The following is a 23,236-nucleotide window of genomic DNA, read 5'->3' on the forward strand; positions in this document are numbered from 1 at the left end:
GTGATATACTGGCTCATAACTTAGCTGGATTAGAGAAGTAGGGGACTGTGTGTGTTGAGAGGCCTAGGGGGTTTACCCAAGCTGGAGAGGTAGCTGGTAGGTTTGTGGAAGAACAAGAAAAACACTCAGTGCAAATCCTCATGTGAGATTTAGTCTCACAAGGGATGGCAAGCATTGGTCCTCCTGCCACAGAACACCACTCAGCCCTTGCAGCATTTGTTTCCATTGGAGCAAATTTTTAAGGGAAATCGTAAAGCTGGTTGAAGGGAAAAATGTAATTAGAAACGTTGGCAGCCATAAAGTGACTTTTTAGCTGACGTTATTTTTTTTAAACAATCCAGAAATGCAAGTGTGATGCCTTCTGGGAAGTTGTATCATATTACTTTGAATATCTGTAGTGCAACACATGGCACTATGGTGTATCATAGTGATTCTTGTGATAAAAACTTCAGACCTTTCATTCATGTGGACTTTTTGGTTGAATAGTTGTTTTGTTAAGCAAACTTTTCACTTCCCCACCTCCCTAACCCCCCCAAAATCATGTTACAGCTAACTTTAGTAATTCGCTAGGCAGATACCTTCTTAACACAAACCCGCTTTTTGGCCTTTCCAACACCATTACAAGCACAAAATTTAGGGTAAAATCTCCATTAATTAAGCTTTCTGCAGATTTTTCCAGCTTTCTGACATGTTATCACTTCGTGAAAAAATATTGGAATAGGAGAGTTTGGGGGATTTTAGCCTCTGGGTTGTTTTTTGGTTTTTGGGGTTTTGGTTTTGTTTTTTGTTTTTAATTCACATTTCCAATTTCTCCATGACAGACCTCATTTAGGAGTGAGAAGGGGGGAATACAAATAGGGGAGACAAAGAGGGAAAGAAAGAAAGGAGAAAACAGAGATGCATGTGTTTTCTTTCCTTCTGACCTCCCATTGCTATTTCCAATGTCATAAATTGAATAAGAGGTGGCATACACAATATTTTTTCTGGCTTTTATCAGAAATTCTGTATACTTCATATCCAAAATTGATGCCTTCCTAGAATACTTCCCTCTCTTTTTGTGTTGTCCAGAAATGTTTAAATTACTTTCTGCTTTCTCTCTATTTATAAATGTATATATGTGTATATATCTGTATGTCTGTCATCTTAAAGTTGCTGAGCTCTTTAGATATGATGACAGTGGTAGTGGTGATGGGAACATGGATTTCTTCCTTGCAACTGTCCATCAACATGGTAAGCATTTTTGATTAATCCTATTTTTTACTGCTAACTATAATGTCCTTCCTAAATTAATATACTGACACAACTTGTCATAATATTACTTTACTTGCAGTCACAGGTGATTAATTTAGATATATCATAAAGTTCTGTCAAAACATTATTTTCCATTTTAATTTAAGCATAATTTCAATAGCAGTCAGTGTTTAGTGTAACACAGAAAATAGCGGCTTCTATACCATCAAAGTTACATTGTTGCAAAGCACAATATAGTAATTCCAGAAGTACAGTTTACAAAATTAGTTCTGTTTGAAAGTGGTCACATTTCCTGGAGAGAAAAAAGCAAAGACACTTTTTAAATTTAAGGTAATTAAAAAATTTCATGATTTTGTGCTTTGATGCATGCTTTATTTTACTTTGATTCACTGCATGTCAAATATACTCTTAAAGAAAAATAAGCTATTAGGTTTTTTTTTAAAAGGAATGTATTGATTGTTTTTCATTTCTTCTCTTTGAGTTTGTATTTATGTCATAACGTACAGAAAACAAAGACAATTTAATACTGAGAAAATTTAAAAAATACTAGATGCAGAAAACATTTGAAACATCAGAACTGAGGGAAAACCCTGATGTTGTAGGACTTCAGATTAAACCCTACAGACCTGAAAATGTTCCTTGAGCACCCATTATCCAAATGGAATAATTTATTTCCCTGTGACAGCCTGATTTTCGATTTTATTTTTAAATGGAAAGGATTTCAGTTTGAATCTGAGAGTAAGTCTGTGGTTTAGTCAATTTTTGGAACTTCCCTGGGGATTTTTTAAGTGCTTTTCCCCTTTTCCTTGTTTCCAGAAATCATATTCTGTGCCAGGTTCTTTCCCTTTCTAAGTGGCAAGTTATCTCACCCAACACAGTATTTTTAGTAGTAGGATTTACCAGAGTGTCTCTGTTTTTCACTCCAGCTTATGTTAGAATGGGACCTGCATTCATCTGGTCTATCTGTTTACTGTGGTTTACCATATAACTCCCCACCATTCTAAGTTCTGCTCCATTTTCATTCATTAAACCTGAATTTAATTTCTGTTCCTCCTTTAAAATATTCGTATTTGTTATATTTATATATTTGTTGCATAGTTCCATAGAAGGACTGTGAGGACTGCATTAGTCAAAGCCAGTTCCTTATCCATGTGGATAGCGATCATGCATTTCAAAAAACCAAAAACAAAACAACACAGATACTCCGGTCATCCTCTCCTGTGTATTTTTTGTAACCTATGTCTTTGAAGAAAAGATGCTAGAAAAAATAACCCTTTTTGGAACTTCCACTTAACAGCTAGCTTGGGAATTGCATCCCACATCCTCGTGACTATTGAGGCTTCTGATGATGCTCATGGTGTGTTTGAGTTCAGTACTGAGTCGCTCTCAGTAAATGGAACTGAGCCTGAAGATGGAGATAGCAATATTGTGCTGCAGGTTAGAAAGCTCTGAGTCTCATACTGCTGTGCAGTCCTCTTCTGTCTCTGCTTTTTACTGGGTGTTGTGTGATGTTTTTGCCGTAAGTCTTTATAACAAACTTCTGTCTTGCACATCTGTTTTGCCATTTCATACTGAGTTTCCAGATGTTTCCGGTTGAAGCTAAAACGATGTAATGTTAACATCCACAGATTTAAAATTACTTCTACTTGTTTACATTTGAGGTACTGCTATCTTAAAAGATGATACAACAAAGACAGCAAAGCTGAGATAGTAAAGTTTACACTGTTTTTTTAAAACACAAATTTATTTTAACCCATCATGTCAATGTCTTTGCTCAATTCCATCTCATACCTTTATGTTTTTCTTTCTCAGAGAACAAAAATATGCAGGTTTTTTGTATTTTTCACTTAGGTTGTGAGAACGCATGGGGCCTTGTCACAAGTGACGCTGCACTGGATCATAGTCTGTGATCCTAACAAAGACCTGATCTCTACAGATGGGAATGTAACGTTTGATGTTGGCCAAGTGACAGCAAATATTACAGTACAGGTTTCTCCTGATGAAGTTCCTGAATTAGATAAGATGTTTTCAGTTATGATCATCAATGTCTCCAATGGCCGCCTTGGAAATCATACTAATGCAACTTTAACTATCTTAGCTAATGATGATCCATATGGAGTCTTCATCTTTTCTGAGCGAAACCGGCCCATAAAAGTTGAGGAAGAAAGAAAAAATATCTCCCTGACAATAATCAGGCATGGTGGTCTCCTTGGTACAGTAATAGTAACATACAGAACTATTGGTGATGATGACAAGTCACCCTTTCTTCCACCTGATGTTGTTAGAGCAACAGAGGGAAAAGATTATATACCCATTACAGGTCATGTGATCTTCACCGCCAATGAAAGTCAGGCCACAATATCTTTGCCTATTTTGGATGATGATGATCCTGAGAGGTCAGAGTCTGTTTTTGTGGAGCTAAGCAGTATTGTATTGATTGAGAAAGTACAGGATCGACCAAGTAAGTTATCTTACGTATGTAAAATTTACAATTTAAATATGAAGGCTAGTGTTACATTTAATAGGAAAAAGTGCAACAAGTTAAACTTTTTAACCACAGCCAGTCTGTATGTTTAAGAAATCTCTGAGTTACGTGCCTTGTGTGCTGTTGGCATACATTTCCTCCAGTGCGGTATTTTGTAAAGGATGGATGAGCATTTCTTTATCACTTTTTCATTGCCTTGTCCAGGGTCTTTCAGGCCAAACAGATAAATGTTGGTTTCGTGCACTAATACCTGCTGTTTCTGTAAAGTTCGCTATTAGGAAATAACTATGCTATTTTTGTTTATTGAAAGCCAAAGAAGTCCTTTAAAAACAAATTGGTGTAGAATTACAGCCACATGTTGCTTTTTTAGTGTAGAGGATGCCTGCTTCGTCCCTCATTCAGATAAATTCTGGCCATTACAGCCTGATTTGTGCTTCAAAGCTTCTTGGCATGTCTAATTGCTACCATGCCCCAGATTTATCTTGACATTAAGGGAAACTTAAAATATAATTCTGCTGGGAGATTGAAATCTTATTTATATTTCATTATAGCAAATTAAAGTATGAAATTCTCCTGAGCTGTATTGATCTTACTACTGGCCTTATGGACAAATAAATAAACAAAAATTCATAATAAATAAAGCTTATAAATAATTTATAATTATATAATTCAATAAATAAAATTAATTAAAAAATTACTTCACAGTACCTCACCCCTTAAAATAAATTACGGCTTGTATGATCCAGAGCAGGGTAGAATAGTCAGTTACTAAAAATCGTTATTTTTATGCCATAACAGCATTCAAACACCAAAAGTATGTTGTTGCAGTTTGTCATTATACTTTGTCCAATTCTAAAAGAACCCCAATTTTGCTGAAAGCTAATGGCGACTAACCACTGAACTCACTTCTGTGTCTAACTCTACAGCCATAGATAGCAAGCATCTCATGCACCCCCTCACTAAGTTTTCTTTATGTTTCAGTTGTAAATTCTCCTCGACTTGGATTAGTGGGTGAGACAATAGCTCATGTAATTATCAATGCCAACGATGATGCTTTTGGAACACTTCAGCTTTCTGCTTCAGCTGTGCGAGTTGCTGAAAATTATGTTGGACCAATCATTAACGTGACCAGAACTGGGGGAATATTTGCAGATGTCTCAGTGAAATTTAAAGCTGTGCCAATAACTGCAACAGCTGGTAAGAAATCAGAATAGCAGAACTATGCTGTCTGTGTTAAAGTGCAAAGAGCATACTGTATTCTTTGGGTATTCAAAGCAAACAAGTATGTATTGAATACACTGTTGTATAATAAGTGAAAAAAAATAAATAATGTAGTGAGACCTTTAGTGAGTCTGCTTAGCAAACAGGAATCCAAGCCCATGGGAAAAAGTCATGCATCAGCTTCTAGAAAGCTCTGAAACATCATCACTGGAGAAACTTGCAGGAGAAATGAGTGAAGGAATTGTGGTGTGTGTTTCCCTAGTGGCTCACCACATCTTCAAAAAAAGAAAAAAAATAAAAGTAAAATATAATGTAGTATATCTAACTACTGTTTAGTCCAGTGTACATACTTAACCCTGCCATGCATTGTTTGGGTGAGGTTATTAGAGGTTATTAGAAGGGAACTGGGGACTCAGCTGTAAAACAAACAGGCAAAACCCAATCAACACCCAAGAAGACTTGAATGTCTGAAAATGGGAGGTTAAGTTCTTTCTCCAGCTGTACCTATAAAGAAGGTATGTAAAGAAAGGAGCAAACTTACAACTTGTGCAGGGTCAAAACTACTTCGTTATAAATCAAACCCACTGTATTTCAGCTATGTTCAAAATCGAATGGGCATGTACCTTTTTAGGTTTCTGAGAAGCATGTACCTTTTAAAGTTTCCTTTTTATGTAAGACTTTTTAAAATAAGTGTATAGCTAAATTGATGTCAGAGTATGCTTTCAAATAGTATCTGAAGTGGAGCCATTATCTAATGTATCACAGTTGTTCATCTAGACAGTCTTAGAGACAATTTTGTCTAAAGTGAGGTCCACACATAGAGTGTGCCCTTTAGTAAAATCTACTTTGACAAAGGTACTTCTGTTCACTTCTATCTCTTGGAAAGCCAGAGAGCAATTAGAAATCAAAGACAAAAACATCATGGTAATGTGACCTTGTTACACTTGGAGGAAAATAATGGGCCTTTTGTGACTTCTTCTTGGTCTAACAGTGCAAACTCTGTTTTGACCAAGCAGAGTTTTATTTTAATCCATCCAGATATCTCAAAGGCAATGGGAAATGAAAAGGACTGTGTTGTCTAAGTGTGAAGATAAAGGAAGAAAACCATAAAAACATGGAGGAATGCATGTGTAAGAAAAGAGAGAAGTATTACTAATGATGGTCAAAACACTGAACTATAATGCATTAATACTCTGTTTTTTATTATTTTGGTTTTTTCATCTATAAATCTAGGTGAGGACTACAGTGTGGCCTCATCAGATGTTGTCTTACTAGAAGGAGAAACAAGTAAAGCTGTGCCAATTTATATAATTAATGATATCCATCCTGAAGTTGAGGAGTCATTTTATGTTCAGCTGCTGAACCAAACAACAGGAGGAGCCTTGCTTGGATCTTTGACTAAGGCAATCATAACTATTGAGGCTTCTGATGACCCATTTGGATCCTTCGGTAAATGATTTTTTCGCATATTTTCTCTCTTCTGTGAACATTTTTACAGCAGTTTTGTGGGTGAGCTGTTACTGAGCAACTCAACAAAAACTTTCAGAAGACAAAGAGGAAGCCTGGATGAAGACAGTAAAGGCAAAGATAAGATAAACTAAATTAAACCGTGTAATTAAGGAGTAATGGTGCTTTAATATATAAAAAAGTATTATTTAGTCATTGATATAAGAAGATATAGTTTACTTTTTTTTAAAAAAAAACTATTCTAAGTGCTGCATTTCTGTAATAGGTTTAAGCCAAAATCTGTGTTCTGATATCTGTTGCTTAAATCTTTGTTCCTTTTGTTTTACTAGGTGATCATCCAAAGCAGAATTAAAAATCTGGGGAAGTTGAAAAATATAAAGAGAAATTAAAATATATCCTCTTATTTTCTGTCACGTGGTTTAGTTTTTCTTCTGATTTTTATTATCAGTAAAATGAATTGTGTATACTTTCCAAAACTAGTTTTGTAACACAGGTTTTGAAAATGGTTTTGGTGATTTCAAAAAGTAATGATATTTCAGAAATCTATCCTTTTGGTTTTCTGTTTGGTTTTTTTGGTGAATTTTTTCCTGCCTTTTCTTTTTCTTGCTTTTCTCCCTTCAGTACCCTACTTCATTGCTCTTGTTCCATTTTGTTAATAGAAGGTGGTAGAGGAAAGAAAGAAAAAATGTCAAAAATAAGTATGTCCAGATGGGTAATTAATTTACTTAATTCTTAACAACTAGATGTTTAATACAAGGAAAACTTTTATTTGAAACAAGTTTATATAGAATATATTGATTTATTTTTTCAGTAAGTGGCATGGAAGCTGCTAAAGAGTTTCCTTGCAGGGAATAATTACGAAAATATCTTCTAAGAGGTTAGAAACTGCTCATGGTTAGCCCTGAATAATGGGTACATTGGAATAAACTTTTTGGATGAGGGCACAATTTTAATGTTAATTTCCTCTGTAGATGAAAATATTAATACTGGAAGTTTGCTTTTAAGTTTAACCTGATGAAAAGTGATTTACCTGTGCAAATAGATGCAATCTAGTGAAATATATCTAGGTACTTCAGGAGTTTATACATTTACTTTCAGTTTCATTGTTAATGAAATACATCTCTCTGTGCTGTACTTAGTTTTTCAGATTACTGAATTCACTGTGGAGGAGCCTGAATTTGGATCAGTAACCATAAATCTGCCAATAATCCGCAATGCCGGGACTCTTGGTAACGTTACTGTTCAGTGGGTTGCTACCATTAATGGACATCCTGCTGATGCTGACTTGCAGGTTGTCACGGGTAATATTACTTTTGCCCCTGGGGAAGCCATTCAGATGTTGGTGTTGGAAATCCTGGCTGATGATGTTCCAGAAATAGAAGAAGTAAGTTCAGTTACCTATTAGACTTCTAACTTGTCATAGAAATGTGTGCAAAGGAAACCAAGGCATGTTCTGGCAGGAAGGTGCAAGAAGTTCAGATTTTACTTTGCTTGTGCTTATTTTTAGAAATACCAACAATTGTTTAGCTGCATTATTTCTTTTTCTTTTTTTTTTTTCTTTTTTGAGATTGTCCATGTAGAATTAACTCAGGCCTCCAATGGTGGTGCTATTGGGTTAGATGGCGTGGCAAATATTATAATACCTGCCAATGATAATCCTTATGGCACAGTCTTCTTTCATCAATCCTTATATCGAATTCAGGAGCCACTAGAAAGAAATTTGCTTGCAAATATAACAGTCAGGCGAAGGTTTGTATGTTTGCTTTATTTATAGCTATTATTTTTTCTTCTTTTCTGTCTTGGCTATAATTTCAATTGTCATGCTTCGTTTGTATAAGCATTTGCGTCAATTTCTTGGTCTGCCAGCTGAACACATTTTTATTTCATATGCATTGGTTTTGAACCTAATGTCTGCTTATTAGAAATGCACATAAACCACTTATATATAACATACATTATAATCTGTAATGTAAACCAATTGTACACGATGTACTTGAAGTTTAATTTTGCCTATTTAATTGTCAGAGCTTTAAAGCTGCACAACAGCCTGCTCCTGTAATTTGTACTAGAGGAAAAAATGGGTCAGTCCTTGTGGGATGGAAAGAAACAAGAAAAGGAAAACAAGTTTTATGCTTGTGATATGATATCTTGAGGACACCTAAGAGGAAAGGTGACAAGACTGGGTAGCACAGGCTTTTTATTTCTTGCCAGCCCTAAGAAGACTTAAGTTAATTCCTAGAAACAAATGTTTGCAAACATGCATTTTTAACAGACTGCTACCCAAGCTATAAATAAGCAGACTTGCTAGCCACAAAAAATGACACCTCAGTTATTCTGGTACTAGCTTCAAGAGAATCCACTTTAAATAGCAATTTGGAACTTTTCAGCAATTCAGAAAGGGCCGATTGATTTTATTCTTTTTTATTCTTAACCCAGAAACATAAGCTATGCTAGACATACTTAATCAACTAACATTACTTTTTTTATTTTAATGTCTTTTAGTGGGGGAAAGTTTGGTCAGCTGCAGATATTTTACAGCACTTCTGAGACTGACGTTGTAGCTCTTGCCATTGAGCAAGGTCAGGATATCCTGTCATGTTACGAGTCTCCTGTAAAAGGAATTCCTGACCAACCATCCAAGACCAGAGTGAATGTGTCAGCAGCGAGTGACCCACTGTATGCCTGTGCCACTCAGTGCCTAAAAGAACAAGTGTGTTCAGCCTTTACATTTTCCAGTGCCTCTGAGATTCCTGTCTGCCTTTGGCTGACATCAGAGATCAGCCCATTAACTAACGCTTCAGGATTCTGGACCTACAAGAAAAATGTAACCACTGCATCCGCTCTTTTCAGCACACAAGCCATCGCTGGTAGCGATTATGAATCTGTTACAAGACAGTGGGCCATAATGCAGGAAGGGGAAGAGTTTGCAAATCTCACAGTTACCATACTCCCCGACAGTCTGCCAGAGCTGGATGAGACATTCATTATATCCCTTTTGAAAGTTGAACTAATGAACATCTCAGCCAGCTTAAAAAATCAGCCGACTATAGGACAGCCAAATACTTCAACAGTTGTCATAATGATGAATGGGGATGCGTTTGGAGTATTTAAGATCTACAGCCTAAGTCCCAATGCGACAGAGAAGGGACTGTATATTGAAGTAGAAGAGCGTCCTCAGACCAACGTGCAGCTAATGATACACAGGACAGAAGGCAGCCTGGGACAGGTGACAGTGGAATGGCATGTGGTTGGTGGAACTGCTACCCCAAACTTGGATTTTGTAGGTGTTGGTGAGACTCTGGTGTTTGCAGAAGGTGAGACAAGGTTTTGCACTAGTTTCTCTTTCATAAAACTAAAGAAAAGCAAAAGAACCTGACCAGCACTAAGCTCTCTGGATGTTTTGATAAGTAATGTCTTATTTGTAAGCTGAACATCCCAGAATGCTCAGGATACATATTTAAAAGAATACAGTTCATCAGCATATAGCACTATGTTGCAGAACACACATAGTGGTAGTAGAAAAAAAAGAGATGAAAAGCATAAGTAAGTATTTTTTAAAAAAATATCGCAATGTGCATTATAAAGAATACCATTTCACCAAATAAATAAGGAACAATAATGCTGAAGATAGTTGTTATTTCAAGGATAATGAGAATGAGAATCACGTCTAACTGGTCTTTTGTTAACTTTTAGTCAGTACAGTACTAATTTTTCCTGATGTCTCTTTTTAGATTCTGATATTGTCTTGATTTCATAACATACTGTAACAGCGTATTAAAAAAACATAGGCAAACAAAACAGATGAACAGTCAATGTCAGACATTACTTAAGTACCATGCAGCATGACAGATGTATTTTGTATTTTCAAAGTCTGAACTCATTGAACAGTTATTTTGAAAGCAATTTATGGGAGTGTAGTAAAGATTCTAGTGTGCTAGCTAGTTTGCTAAACCATCTGAACTCAAAATAAGTGATTCTAAAATTGACCTGTAATCGTATTAGTGGTTATAAATTTAGTAAAAACTGTTTTCAGAATACTTCGAAATTTTTTCAAATTCACATGCACTGAGCAACCAGGTTGTGTTGTAAATTATAACAGATTATAAAGACTGGTAATTGATAGTGCTTGCTGTATACGTTACTGTTCTTTGATAATCCAGAATGTAAGTAACACAATGACAGCCCATTTTAATGCATTCTCTGGCCCAGTAAATACATTCAAATGTATACATACTTGTATTTACATTGTGTACTCATAAGTGTACATACTTGTATATAGGGTTCGTCAGAGAGTTTATGCACTTGGTAATATTTTTTTACAGGAATAATATTCCCCTTTTCTAAGTTAAATTTGAAAGTCAGAGAACTTACAATGCAAATAAAGAATTCTGGACATTCAGAAATTGTATCTACATTGCTCATTTCTATATAGTATATTTAATAATTTGGCAATTACATTGGCCTAATGTGACTTTTTAATAGTAGTTGAATAAAACTCCATAATGACATTCAGGAGCTTCTAGACAGGTAAATAAATAAATATGCTTCATGTCCTTGAAGTTTTTGAAGTATTTCCTACAAAAGGAGGTGATTACGTCTTTTTAAAAAGTGATTTTCATGAGCACATGTAAGCATGTATATGTTGTTCTCCTTGCAGGGGAAACAAAAAAGATGGTCACACTAGCCATTTTAGATGATCCAGAGCCGGAGGATAATGAAAGTATCATAATCAGCCTGGTCCATACTGAAGGAGGGAGTCGGATTCTGCCCAGTTTTGACACCGTCACAGTGATTATTCTGTCAAATGACAATGTGGCAGGAATTATCAGCTTCCAGACAGCCTCAAGATCTGTTATTGGTCGTGAAGGTGGGTAATTGGTGTTGACCACACTCAGTTTAACATTAGCTCCCATCTCGGTGTTTTCTGTTGGTAATGACTTGCAGTGATTGTATCACTGTTCAGAGAATGCCAGCAAGTAGAGGATAACCACATGTATTCATTTGAATTTTTAACTTTTGCAAGCATAGCACTTAAATGAAATCTGTGGAAAGGATGAGTACACCATTCCAAAACCATTCTATTTATCATCATCTTCTGTGCTTTCTTTTTTTCTGAAGATCATGCCTTGCTTCTATTGCTGGTGCATTTCAAAGCTCCTATTAGCATTTCTTGTCTTACTCATTTATTCCACATTCCAGAACTGTATATAACTCCCATCATACACACCCATTGGTAGTCATAAGTAAATCTCATGTACTGGTGACTTACAATTCACTTTAAATCTACAAAATTTTCCTACAGAAGGATTAGGATCACATCTTCTCTCTTCCTGACTCAATAACCTGCTGTTTTACAATTTTCTGTTTATGGTTTTTTATAGGAGACATTAGTGATCTAGCTGTCATCACTCAGTCATAACATTTGAGAAAGAACAATAATAATTTGGTATGGACCAAAGGTTACTACTGGTGCTTTAAGAGAGCATGTTGCATGTTTGATCTAAGGTTTGATGCAGTTTTGCACAGGATAATAATAGTAGTGATGGTGATTGCTTTTGGCAGCCTTTGCTGGAATCTCAGTGTATTGCATGTTTATGTTACATGTAAACTAATGGGCAGGGAGAATTAACAAAACAGAAATTTTGCTGTCCAGGAACGTGTGCATTGCATTTTCTGTTTGAAGAAAAAAGTCTTTCTCAATGAAATGGGTTCTGTTTGTTTCCAGAAACGAAAGGACACCATAACCTTTTGAGTTTTATCTAGATATGGTTTGTGTTAATCCTGTGCTACTCTGTTCCCATTTTTTGTACTTTATTCCTGTACATTAATGATTCTGATCTGCCTGCCAAGCCAGCTGCAGTCTGGCAGGCTAAGAAGAGCTGTTAATGAGCACAAGGAATTAATACAAACTGTCTCATTCCCAGAGGTTATGATGACCCTGAATACTTTCCACTGGTTAAATATTATTCAAAGCATGCTAGCAAATTCTGGCCATTTGGAGCTGAAATACTCTGCTGTAGTTTGGAAATTACGTGATTCCTATTCCTCCAGATTGTGAAAAACAGTGCATTGTCTTACAGCAAGAAAAAAATGACCAAATTAATTCCCTTTGATAAAAAAAAAATCAAAGAATGAGCTACAGGCCTTAGATGATTTCAGTGTTTATATTTCATTTTCAGTATTGTTTCTTTTGTTTTGAAAACAAATTTTATCAGATTTATAAATCCATTATCCAAATCCAAAATTTATAAATCCGAATATGGTTATCTTTTATATTTATTGTATTATTGAACAACTTTTGTCAAGCACGTCCGTATGATTTTCAAGCTATGCATATTATTTATCACCTTGCTGGGGGCGAAGGTAGCATTTTAGTACAGGCAGAGGTGTGCATAGTTGTGCGGCTATGACTGTATTAGAAGAAAATACACTGCAGTATCTTGAAATAAGGAAGAAGAGGAGGGGACCTGAGGCCCCCTTCTTCTCCCTGATAAATGTAGAAATTTAAAGAGGTGAATAACATGGTTACATATTAAAAACCTTAAAACAAAGTGATGAATTTAGCCTAATAACACTTTTAGTCTTCAGAAATCAATTAGTATTTGTATTAGTATTTCTTTCTGGATAGGGGTACAAAAGATTTTGGTAAAACTGACAAAGAAACATGGGTCAGTAATTAACTACTTAGGGTCTGTAATTAGGATGATTTGTACATCAGGTTTGTTCTTAGTGTTTGCATTACAGTGTAACAGGCTTCCGCATAGTAAAGCATTTTGTCCCGGTCTTCAGTGAAGATTCATTGTATTACATAATGTTGTATTGAAATAAACTTTGTCTAAATTGTGCATTCTGCAGTGATACCACAGTAACCATTTTTCTGTTAAATGTTTGCCTGCAATGGAGGTACGAAATGCCCAAATAGGATAAAATAGATTTCAGTGCAGTGTTAAACGATAGGATAAATTAGCTTCAGGGGAAACTGTAAACTGGTGCTCTGTTTGCACATATCTGACTGTAGAAGCACAACCCTTGTGATGTCAATAAATTTTGAATTCTTTTATTCTTTTAGAAACAACATGGAACAACTTAATACAAAGATATGAATGGTAGTACATCTCCAAAGCTTAACTGAAGTTTGAAATATTGAGGCTAAATTACACATACTAATTCTATTTATTTGAAAATGGGTATATAGAATTCTTCTATTAATTCTTCACAATTTTATATTGTAATTAATTACATTAAGGTCTCTTGAGGTTAGTTCATACCTCTCTCGTTGGTAGCCAACATTCATGCATCTCTCTAAAGTTCCCTTACAAAAAAAAACAAACATGTGTCTAGAAAATGTGCAAATTGTTCCTACCAGCTGTAGCTATACAATTCTGTCCTGCAATATAGTAGGCTAGAATACCCAGATAGTATCCTGACTTATATTCCTTATATTACATAATCAGAGAGACTAGCTGGGCTGCTCAATTCAATGCCAGTCAGTAAGGAAGCCATGTAACACCACATAGTCTCTTTCCCTTTTGCAGATGTATCTCAATGTTTCTCAACAGGATTGCTTCTAAGCTTGTACGTAACGTAAACCAGAAGATGGATTTATTCCCAGATTCTGCAACGGTGAAAAAATTCAAGTCAGTTTATAGCAATACTAAGAAAGACTTTTTCAGTCAGTTGGAGATGGAACTAAGTTTGTCAGATTTCTGTTTCTACACCAGGAAAATAGATTTTGACAATTTTTTTAGTTTTCTTATTCTTTAGTAAGCAAAAGAAATCTCATGTATTATTATTTCCAAGCATCTCAGTAGTATAGGCTTCTGCATATTTAATGTCTTTGAAAGCCAGTGCAACACTGTACACATTGGCAAACTTAAATTCTGTGCACTTGAAAAATGCTGTTGACATATGGATGCAATGCGCTTAAATATTATAAATAAACATCTGTCTTCTAATATGAATGTCTTGCATGACATTACTAGTGTTATCTGCTGATGTATTTCATATTGATATATGTTAATGTCATAGGTTCGTATTTAAATATTTATTATTTATATAAACAATATAACTCCTATAAATATTTAATATTATATAAATTATATAATTTGTCTTAATTTTACAAAGATTTCTAAGGAATTTACTCTTTCTTCATTAAAGTACCCATTGGATTAAGTGTTCTAAATGTGAAGGATACTATAACTGCTTCTTATAGATGCATGTTGTCAATTGATCCTGTTCATGCCAGAAATCATAAGAATTTATTAAAAATTATTTTATAACATAAAATATAATGTTTTTGTTTTATATACTTCATTTTAAATTACAAATTAGTAAATATTAACATTTTTTAATTATTTTCTTTTCTAACTGATGATATTTGTGAGTTCAAACTCACATAAGTGGAACTTATGGGTAATTACAAGGATTTTTATGCATGTACTATGTAAAGTCAGAAGACGCTGCTAATGTCAGGAAGATGTATATTCCTTGCCAGTTAGCTGTTGTAGAAAGCTGTTTGTGTTTGAGCTGGTACATGCAACGTATACTTTTTTGTGCAGTTCACAGGCAGATATTGCTCTTCTGTTTGTGCATATTTTGGAGGGTATTTACTTTCGAAGTTACTCCTCTGTACCAGGTTCCCTCATATTTTGATAGCTCATTCCAAAAGTAAACTAAACCCAGGAAAACTTAGAAGGGAGGAGTTTAAGTTTTGTGGTTTTGTATTAGAAACAAATGTGTTACAGAACTACTGTGAAGTTCACTATTAAAAATATTAATGTCTTTCAGAAAAATTATTTGAACTGTGATACATGTTTTTAGCTTCTCATTTTTATAATTGACATATAGGAGAGGAAACCCCAAAATATTGTGTCTTCATCTTTTGTTCCTAGGAGATCAACTGCAATTCCATATTTTAAGAACCGCCCCAGGACTGGGAAATGTTACTGTTGAATGGAAGATAGTTGGGCATAATGTAGAACAAAATTTTGAAAGCTATTCTGGAATACTCTTTTTTCCTGAGGTACGTCCATAAGCAAAGCTAACGGCTACAGGAGAATGTTGTAATTAAAACTGAGCTGAGAAAAGGAGTGTGCTCTTATAGCAGTCTTTGTTTCTTGATCTGATTATTTACTTGCTTCTTTACTCTTGGAGTTCTAAACTGGAGGGAATTTACTGTTTTTGATAATTTAACTTTACATTTCTTAAAGGTACTGCTCAAAATACATGTGATACAGTGGTATTACTTACATTTTATAAAATAATGACTAATCAGTTTATCAATAAAATAAATAGGGGACATTGAATGCAACATTGTATGTTCACTTGCTGGATGACCATATTCCTGAAGAAAAAGAGGAATACCAGATCATCCTATACAACATCAAAACAGAAGGTAATGCAGAGCTATAGCCTGCTGTATCTTAAAACTACCGTTTAGTACTGCAATATTTTCATATGTATTAATCCATTTTGGAAATGTAAGACTAAGCCTACTGCAACTGATGTAAACTATGCAAAATTCATTCACATTTTATTGAAACAGGCTTGATCCTTATGTGTGTGCATGTACATACTTACACATGTATACACACACATGCACACATATATATATAAACCCCACTGTGTCTTTCCAGTTTTCCTTAATTATTATTAAACATGATTTGCCTCTGCCTGTTGAATTCAGTGGTTGTTTGCCTCCCTTTAATTGAATACAAACTTGAGCTTGCTAATGTATTCTGGATACAGTTGCCATGAAATAAGGGGATATTTTTATCTTTTAAAGCACTCTTGTCATGCTGCAAGCTGTCTTTCTGATCTGCCTCTGAATTCAGGGAGGTCAGAATGTTTCATCCTTGCCATTCGAATTGTAATGAGAAAAGCATGAAGCTGCATACCTTCAGAAATACCCTTTGTTAAACTGAAATTAATGTCTAAATGCTAAACTAAGTTGACATGGGTTGTGTTGCTACTAGGTTCCTTACTGACTTGCCAGAATAATTTGTTGACTCTTGTAATCCATCAGGATAAGCATAAATTAACACACCCGCACTTATTCATCAAAGCAACACTTGGGAAAGGGATTAATTTCATAAAGGCATGATTGAGAAGTTGAAGATAATTTTAACTATATTTTAATTTTATTTCCTGGGAAACTTTCTCTTTACTTTTGCAATAGAGGAAATTTAGGGAAGTTGATGTTTTGTACTGGCCCATTAAGTTTTCCATTTCTTAATATGTTTTTGTGACTCTCTACTTAGTATGCATACAATTTCTGTTGTGATTGTATGTTCCTGTATTTGTTATAGAATGTAAATATATATATATATACATTTGACATCATCCATAAACTTCAGTGAGCACACCATTTGATTGGTTTAATTTCATTTGCAGTCTTACTGACTTTCATTTGGATGTAATAATATCAGTAACGTAAGGAAAAAGTATTTTTTGTGTAACACTTTATTCACTGTAGTCCATTGATTATTTTGCAGGAGTTGCTTCTTCAGGTGCAGCTGTTTTGGATAGTCAAGGATATGAAGCTGTTCTGACAGTAGAAGCTAGTGATGAACCACATGGAGTCCTGAATTTTGCTTCCCCATCCAGGGTAGTTTTAATTCCAGAGGAAAACAGAACAGTTCAGCTTTTCATTAACAGAGAATTTGGATCTCTAGGTTTGTATAATAACTCCAACAGAAAGGAAGTAATGTTTTGGTAATCATTAGGCAAATAAAAGCCATGACAGGAAGGCTGGAAATTTTGAAATATCTTGGATAGAGTTGCTATTTTCAGTACTTCTAGGCTTCTTACAGTGGGCTTGGAAATGAAGTTTGAGTTTAAACTGAAGCCATAGCCCTCATTCCCTCACAAGGAGCCAGGGAGCTGTCACGTAACTAGTTGGCTATTAAGTTTACTACCTTTATGTCTAATGAATCTGTCTCAGTGTTAGGCTCTCTATAAGAAATAAAAAACACAGGAGAAAAGGAGCTCATAAGGAATGATGATTCCCACATATTTCCCCTCTAAACTTCCAGAGCTGGCAGCTAGGAATGTCCCATGGAAAAAGTTGCATACAGACCACTGAATTCAGTTTTTGTCTCTTTGAGAACTTCTTTCTCCTTTTAAAATCAATTTGTCTTTTGCAATCCATAACATGAAGTGGTGCTTAATTCCAGAATTCAATCATGTGCTGTGTGCAAAAATATTTTCTTGTGTTGCCTGAAGATTTCAACTTCTGTTGTGAGATAACATGTAATCATTTGCTGTTTGCCCTATTAGACTATATTTAGACCTCAGTGATAACCCTTCTTAGTTTCTTTAGTTATATCTGTTTTGAATTGAAGTGATCAGTTACAATGAGTGTTCGAGATCTTCGCACACCACAGATTCATAGAGGCATTTTAATGATGTTTCTGTTCCCATTTCTTTTTTAATGTCATTATCTAATTCTATTTTGGAACACTACTCAGGACACTAATGCTTTAAGATAAGTATCCACAGTAAATATAAGATCTCTTACTTAAAATTTTAACTCCATCATTATTTATTAAAACTAAGATTCTTTTATACCTTATATTTTATTTCATACAAACTAGCTTTCAATTTCATGTGTCATTTTATCTCCAGGATCACTCTCTTTAAATTTGCAACTTCACTTACACTGGCAGATTAGTGAGACATGGCACTATCATAAAAAATTATGTCTAACTTTTTCCCTTGTTAACGTTTATTGGCGTCCCCCCCGATTTTTATTCTTTTTTGAAGTCTATGTCAATCTGTCTGGGAAAGAAACTAGATTTATTAAGTTGTATTTCCCGTCACTGTCTTTAAAACCTTTCTTAGATATCAGTTCCTGAAACATTCTACTTCCCTTGGCACCAAACCTGATATGAATAATACATTAAATGTCCCAGGTAGAACTTCAGCAATGTAACATTTGCGGTCCACAGCACCTCAAATATCTGAATATTTTGTCCTAATGCTTTTTGAGATCTGTGATGTTGGACAAATCACCAAACACTGGAGTGGAAGCACATTACAAACAATAATGAAGTTCCATTGGCTCCAGAATAATCTTTTAATCCTTCAGTTTTGCAGTTAGGCTTTTCATTTTGTGGATGAGCATTTCATCTCTCTCCTTTGTCTGTTCCTGTGAGCATTACATAACTGGAAAATACTCATATTTTTTTGGGTCACAAATTGAACAGGTGCTATCAATGTTACGTATGCCACAGTACCAGGATTGATCACCTTAAGTAATCAGACAGATGAGACCTTGGCTGAACCAGGAGCTGATTATGTAGCTGTTTCTGGCTCACTGATTTTGGAAGAAGGAGAAACATCAACTGCCATAAATATTACTGTTCTAGAGGTAAACTCTAAACCCTTTCATTCTATACTGATCTGTGTGACGTCAGGAGAGGAATATTTTAGAACATAAAGCATGCAATCTGTATAGTACTCAAAACTATATATTTCATTGTCATTTAGAAAGATGGTTTTTATCTTAATATTAAAATCATAGAACAAATAATAACAGAAAGCAGCTCTACCTACATATAAATGAAATTTAGCTGTCTTATTAAGACTTTACTATCTGATATTCAGAACAATGTAATTCATTGCTTGCTACAGGCTCTTTCTCAGTGGTTGGAATTTATGCTTTTAAAATTAGGCAGAAATTTATTCACAATAATATTTCAATAATAGTTTAGTGTCACCACAGCGTCTTCTTCCTGAAATATGTCTTCAGAATTCATGCAAGATAATCAGTTTTACACCCAATAAAATATTTCGGGAAAATGAAAAAATAAATTAATTTTAGTGTTGCTATAATATTAGAGACTTCTAGTGTGTTGCCTTTTGGTGACTTCCATCACAGTTTCTTAAAGGAGGACGAAAAGAGGATGTACTGAATTTGTGCTTTGCAGGATGATGTGCCAGAGGTGCAAGAATTCTTCTTGGTTAATTTAACTTCAGTGGAGCTCATCATGAACCATTCAACTTCATCCCCACCTAGGCTGGGTAAAACAACTTATACAGAATTATCTCTGGTTTTCCTTTTATATGAATTGCATGCAGATTATATTACTCTGGTGTATTATTGGTACTCCTCTTACTTGCCAGCTATGCCAATATGAGACAGGGTATTCTGAAAGAAACATTGTAGAATATCATACATTTTCACTGTTACACTTGCTTCTTACTTTTTTAATCTCTGTAAAAATTATAAGGAAGTTGTCATAGAGGAGTTAGTAATTAACAGCTGGAGAGCACAATTATCTGAAAAGTTTTATTGGCAGTGTGTTAATCTGTTTTTTGTTTCCAAGCACAAAACGGAAACAAAAAAGTCCAAAGAAATTACTTTATGTGGTTACTTTGTTCGCTCTTTTAAAAGTCTCTTTTTATTAGTCTTTATCAGTTTTACTTTTAGGAGTCATATCCTATAGTTTTCCTGCTCTTCCTGTGAACTTCATTTATTATTTGCTTAGTTGGTTCCTTTATCATTTGTTTAGTTAGCTCCTTATTCTGCTTCTGAATTCAGTTAGCATAGCTGGCATTGGCTTTAGGGACAGTTGGATTATCCTGTAGTACTAGAGACTAGTTATACTGATTATTTCTAACATCTGCTTTGACTCTTCTCCCTTTTCTTTGCATGCCTATAGAAGTGACAGAGTTAATTCGTTACAGATTGAAAGGTAAATTCCAAGACTCATTGCTGATTTGTAGAGGCAGCTGTGATTAGTCAAGTCTAAAATCTAAAACAGGGAAAGAGTAACATAAAGGTATGCAGGATTTTTCTGACCTAAGTAGTGCTGAGTGTTGTAAAGTCTCACCTTCTGTTGTAAGGGATTGGCAGGCTCTTTGAATTGTGACCATTTATCCCCGCTGTGATATCTGCATTGGGTTACAATGTACTTAGGGTGAACAGACAATAATTTTAACCCATGAGGCAAAAACTTGTCCTTATTCTAAAATGTCACTCCAAATTCTGTTATCAGACTATTTTCTAATCTTGTTTTCCCTGTTGGTATACTTTGATTTGTTATGATTGACAATTTAAATCCTTGGTGCAATGCATTTGTTTGGGATTTCTAGCAATCACACACTCTATACAAGACACTTTAAGTATTTCTAGGAGGTTTCTAATACCAAAAGAGATGGCTTTTCTGCACATGATACTGGCATGTGCAGTCCATCCTATACATCTGGAATATATTGTGTGTTCCTGTCACAATCATGTGTGTGCAATATGTGGAGTAGGTATGTCTGTGATGTAGAGTTGAACACACTGAACTTAAGTGACCTTTATTTCTGACCTGAAGCTTCACTGATAAGGAGCAGAAACAGCAAGCTTAAACACAGTTTGTTTTTTTTTTATCCATGCCCCTTTTGCTCCCATCTTCTAGAAAAGGTGGAAGAAAGCCTGACTTAAATACAAAAGTGCAAAGAATTAACAGAAGGGAAAACGATCAACAGCTGAGAATGACAAAAGAAAAAGAAATAAACTTAATGGATACAAGAAAGACCTAGGCTAGGGAAGGGTGGCATCGTGGGAGGGGACGGATGCCTGCCATGAAATTAGAGTTCTGATGTTGAAAGCAAAGTATTACAGATCCTGGGTGAACTGGTACAACTATAACACAAGGGAAAATGCGGATCAGGAGTGAAGCTGAAAGGTCTGTAGTCACTAACGCTCCCTCTGCGTTTCTAAACCTCAATAACATTTCTGCTGTTTATGTAGAGGTTTTGCAGCTACTGCTGATCTTCATCACTACCTCATAACAACAGGTTTGGATTCATGGCAATGACCTTTTACTTTCATTCAGTTTTATCTGAATTGTTAGAAATCTTTCATATGGATCTAAAGGTATTTACTACAGATTCAGTGGAGTCAGTTGGGTTGTAGAAACTGCCTTTTTTCTTTGTTTCTTTTAAAATCTTATTAAAAGTAAGTTGAAGTAAAGGTAGTCATGCGATGCTGTTGTCTGAACAAATTAGGGCACAATTTCCTAAAAGCATTAAGTTCTGACTGTCAGGTTCTGGTCCCTGACATTAGTGGACATTTCTGGCATTAATCTATTATTATTTTCACCGTGTAATACATACGGTAATCTTTCAGAGTTATTGTGAAGATACATGCATCCTTGTGGAGCAATAGAATGTTACAGTACATAAACAGCCTACAAAGAAATTAATAATTCTGTATTTGTGGGAGAATCAGAGGTGTGTGCTGCTAAGGCTTATGATCAGGCACTGAAACACAAATAGGAGATGAAATACTGGATCATTTATTATTCTTTCTTACTGATTTTCCCTCTCATATTCAGAATGGCACAGACTGAAAAATATTGAACACCATCATAATAAACACACACAATGATGTTAAATTAAGATTCCATGAGAAATCTTGCTTTCAGTATTTCCTAATTTTTCTGTGATGTGTTTGGCTTCCTAAAATTTCTTTTGTCTTTTTTCTATGCATTATTAAAAGTAACAGTGGTAAATCAAGGCGCTGTGTTGCAGTTCTGATAGTTAGGTAGTAAGGACAGATTTTCTTTGAGCCTTTCCAGTTATCTTGCCCACTGCCATTTTCTCCTCCATATTCTGGAAACAGAAAATTATGTACCTCTTCTACAAAATTAGCAGATATTTAAGAAGTGCTTTTATTATTCTTGAAAATAATGAAAATGGACTGTATTGTTCTTTCATTTTGTCCTTCTGTTTTCCATTTTAGATGTGGAAGGTTTAGCTTCTCAAATTATTATTGATGCTAATGATGGAGTAAGCGGAGTAATTGAATGGGAAAGTACTAAGTAAGTCTTGTCTCCTTGAAGAACTCACTGTGTCGGTTAGTGACTGGGGTTACTCAATTATTGTTGTTTTCAGTTAACAGTAAAACACCTCATTAAAAGTAGGGCCAGATCTTTGACATGGCAAAGCATCATTCAGTTTTGTAGAACTGGAAAGTGTTAAAATAATTCTGACACTGAAAGCCAACATTTACAGTATGTTGGCTCCGAAATCTTTTGCTACTGTGTGCTTACTTTCACTGCTGTTGTTTTATATTCTAAACTTGTGTCACTCCCCCAGCCTCTATCCAGTGTTCCAGCCTCTACATCCATGTAAGCGTACACGCTGGCATCTCCCAGATCTTTTTCTCTGACTGATTTGCAGGAGCTAGGAAGCAGGCATCCATAAACATAGACTGGCTTAATCTGCCACTAATAAGCAGGAAAAAAGGACACTTTCTATAGCTTAATTCCCTTTAGATAAGAAACAGAGGTAAAAACATTGTATTAGACAGTTGTACTGATGCCTTTTTCATGCAAACGGAAAGAATGATATGAAGTGAAAATATAATGGCTATCTACTAGCTTATTCAAAAGAACATGTTCAAGTGAGCACTGAGATTTTTTCTTTTTGTTTTAGTTTAGAAGTTAATGAATCTCATGGGAATCTGACAATAATGGCATACCGAAACAGAGGATCTTATGGCAATGTGTCTGTATTTTTTTATGCCCAAAATTTGGAGGCACAGCTGGGTTTGGATTTTAATGTGACCTCAAGGGTAAGAAGTAAATTCTGCATCTAATACTTTTCATTCCTCAGCTTCCCTAAAAGGATGTCTTCTTGTTTATTCGGCAGAATAATCAACAGTGCAGCTAGATTTTTCAACTTGTTTCAATTGCTTTGGTCATCCAAATAGAATGAGATAAAATTAGTCACTTTACTGGTTCTTTCTTTTTAAATACTTAAGTGTCTTAAAATATAAGACACATTGTAAACTTTCAAACATCTAGCTCAAATACA

At 35.0% G+C, this 23,236-nt stretch overlaps 1 protein-coding gene across 1 annotated transcript in view; it reads left to right on the forward strand.

Annotated features, from left to right (window-relative positions):
• The window catches only part of ADGRV1 (adhesion G protein-coupled receptor V1), a 292,864-nt gene that overhangs the window by 58,158 nt on the left and 211,470 nt on the right, over positions 1-23,236 (forward strand). The window contains exons 26-42 of the mRNA XM_040578910.1: positions 1,150-1,230; positions 2,549-2,688; positions 3,103-3,712; positions 4,718-4,933; positions 6,191-6,406; positions 7,564-7,808; positions 7,992-8,173; positions 8,927-9,738; positions 11,082-11,291; positions 15,316-15,446; positions 15,719-15,818; positions 16,918-17,097; positions 18,631-18,794; positions 19,354-19,447; positions 20,089-20,121; positions 22,161-22,239; positions 22,856-22,994. Coding sequence (XP_040434844.1) covers positions 1,150-1,230; positions 2,549-2,688; positions 3,103-3,712; positions 4,718-4,933; positions 6,191-6,406; positions 7,564-7,808; positions 7,992-8,173; positions 8,927-9,738; positions 11,082-11,291; positions 15,316-15,446; positions 15,719-15,818; positions 16,918-17,097; positions 18,631-18,794; positions 19,354-19,447; positions 20,089-20,121; positions 22,161-22,239; positions 22,856-22,994 — 3,632 coding nt within the window. The remainder of the gene's footprint in view (positions 1-1,149; positions 1,231-2,548; positions 2,689-3,102; positions 3,713-4,717; positions 4,934-6,190; positions 6,407-7,563; positions 7,809-7,991; positions 8,174-8,926; positions 9,739-11,081; positions 11,292-15,315; positions 15,447-15,718; positions 15,819-16,917; positions 17,098-18,630; positions 18,795-19,353; positions 19,448-20,088; positions 20,122-22,160; positions 22,240-22,855; positions 22,995-23,236) is intronic.

This window comes from Falco naumanni, chromosome Z, assembly GCF_017639655.2.
Source record: "Falco naumanni isolate bFalNau1 chromosome Z, bFalNau1.pat, whole genome shotgun sequence".
NCBI classification, from domain to species: Eukaryota; Metazoa; Chordata; class Aves; order Falconiformes; family Falconidae; genus Falco; species Falco naumanni.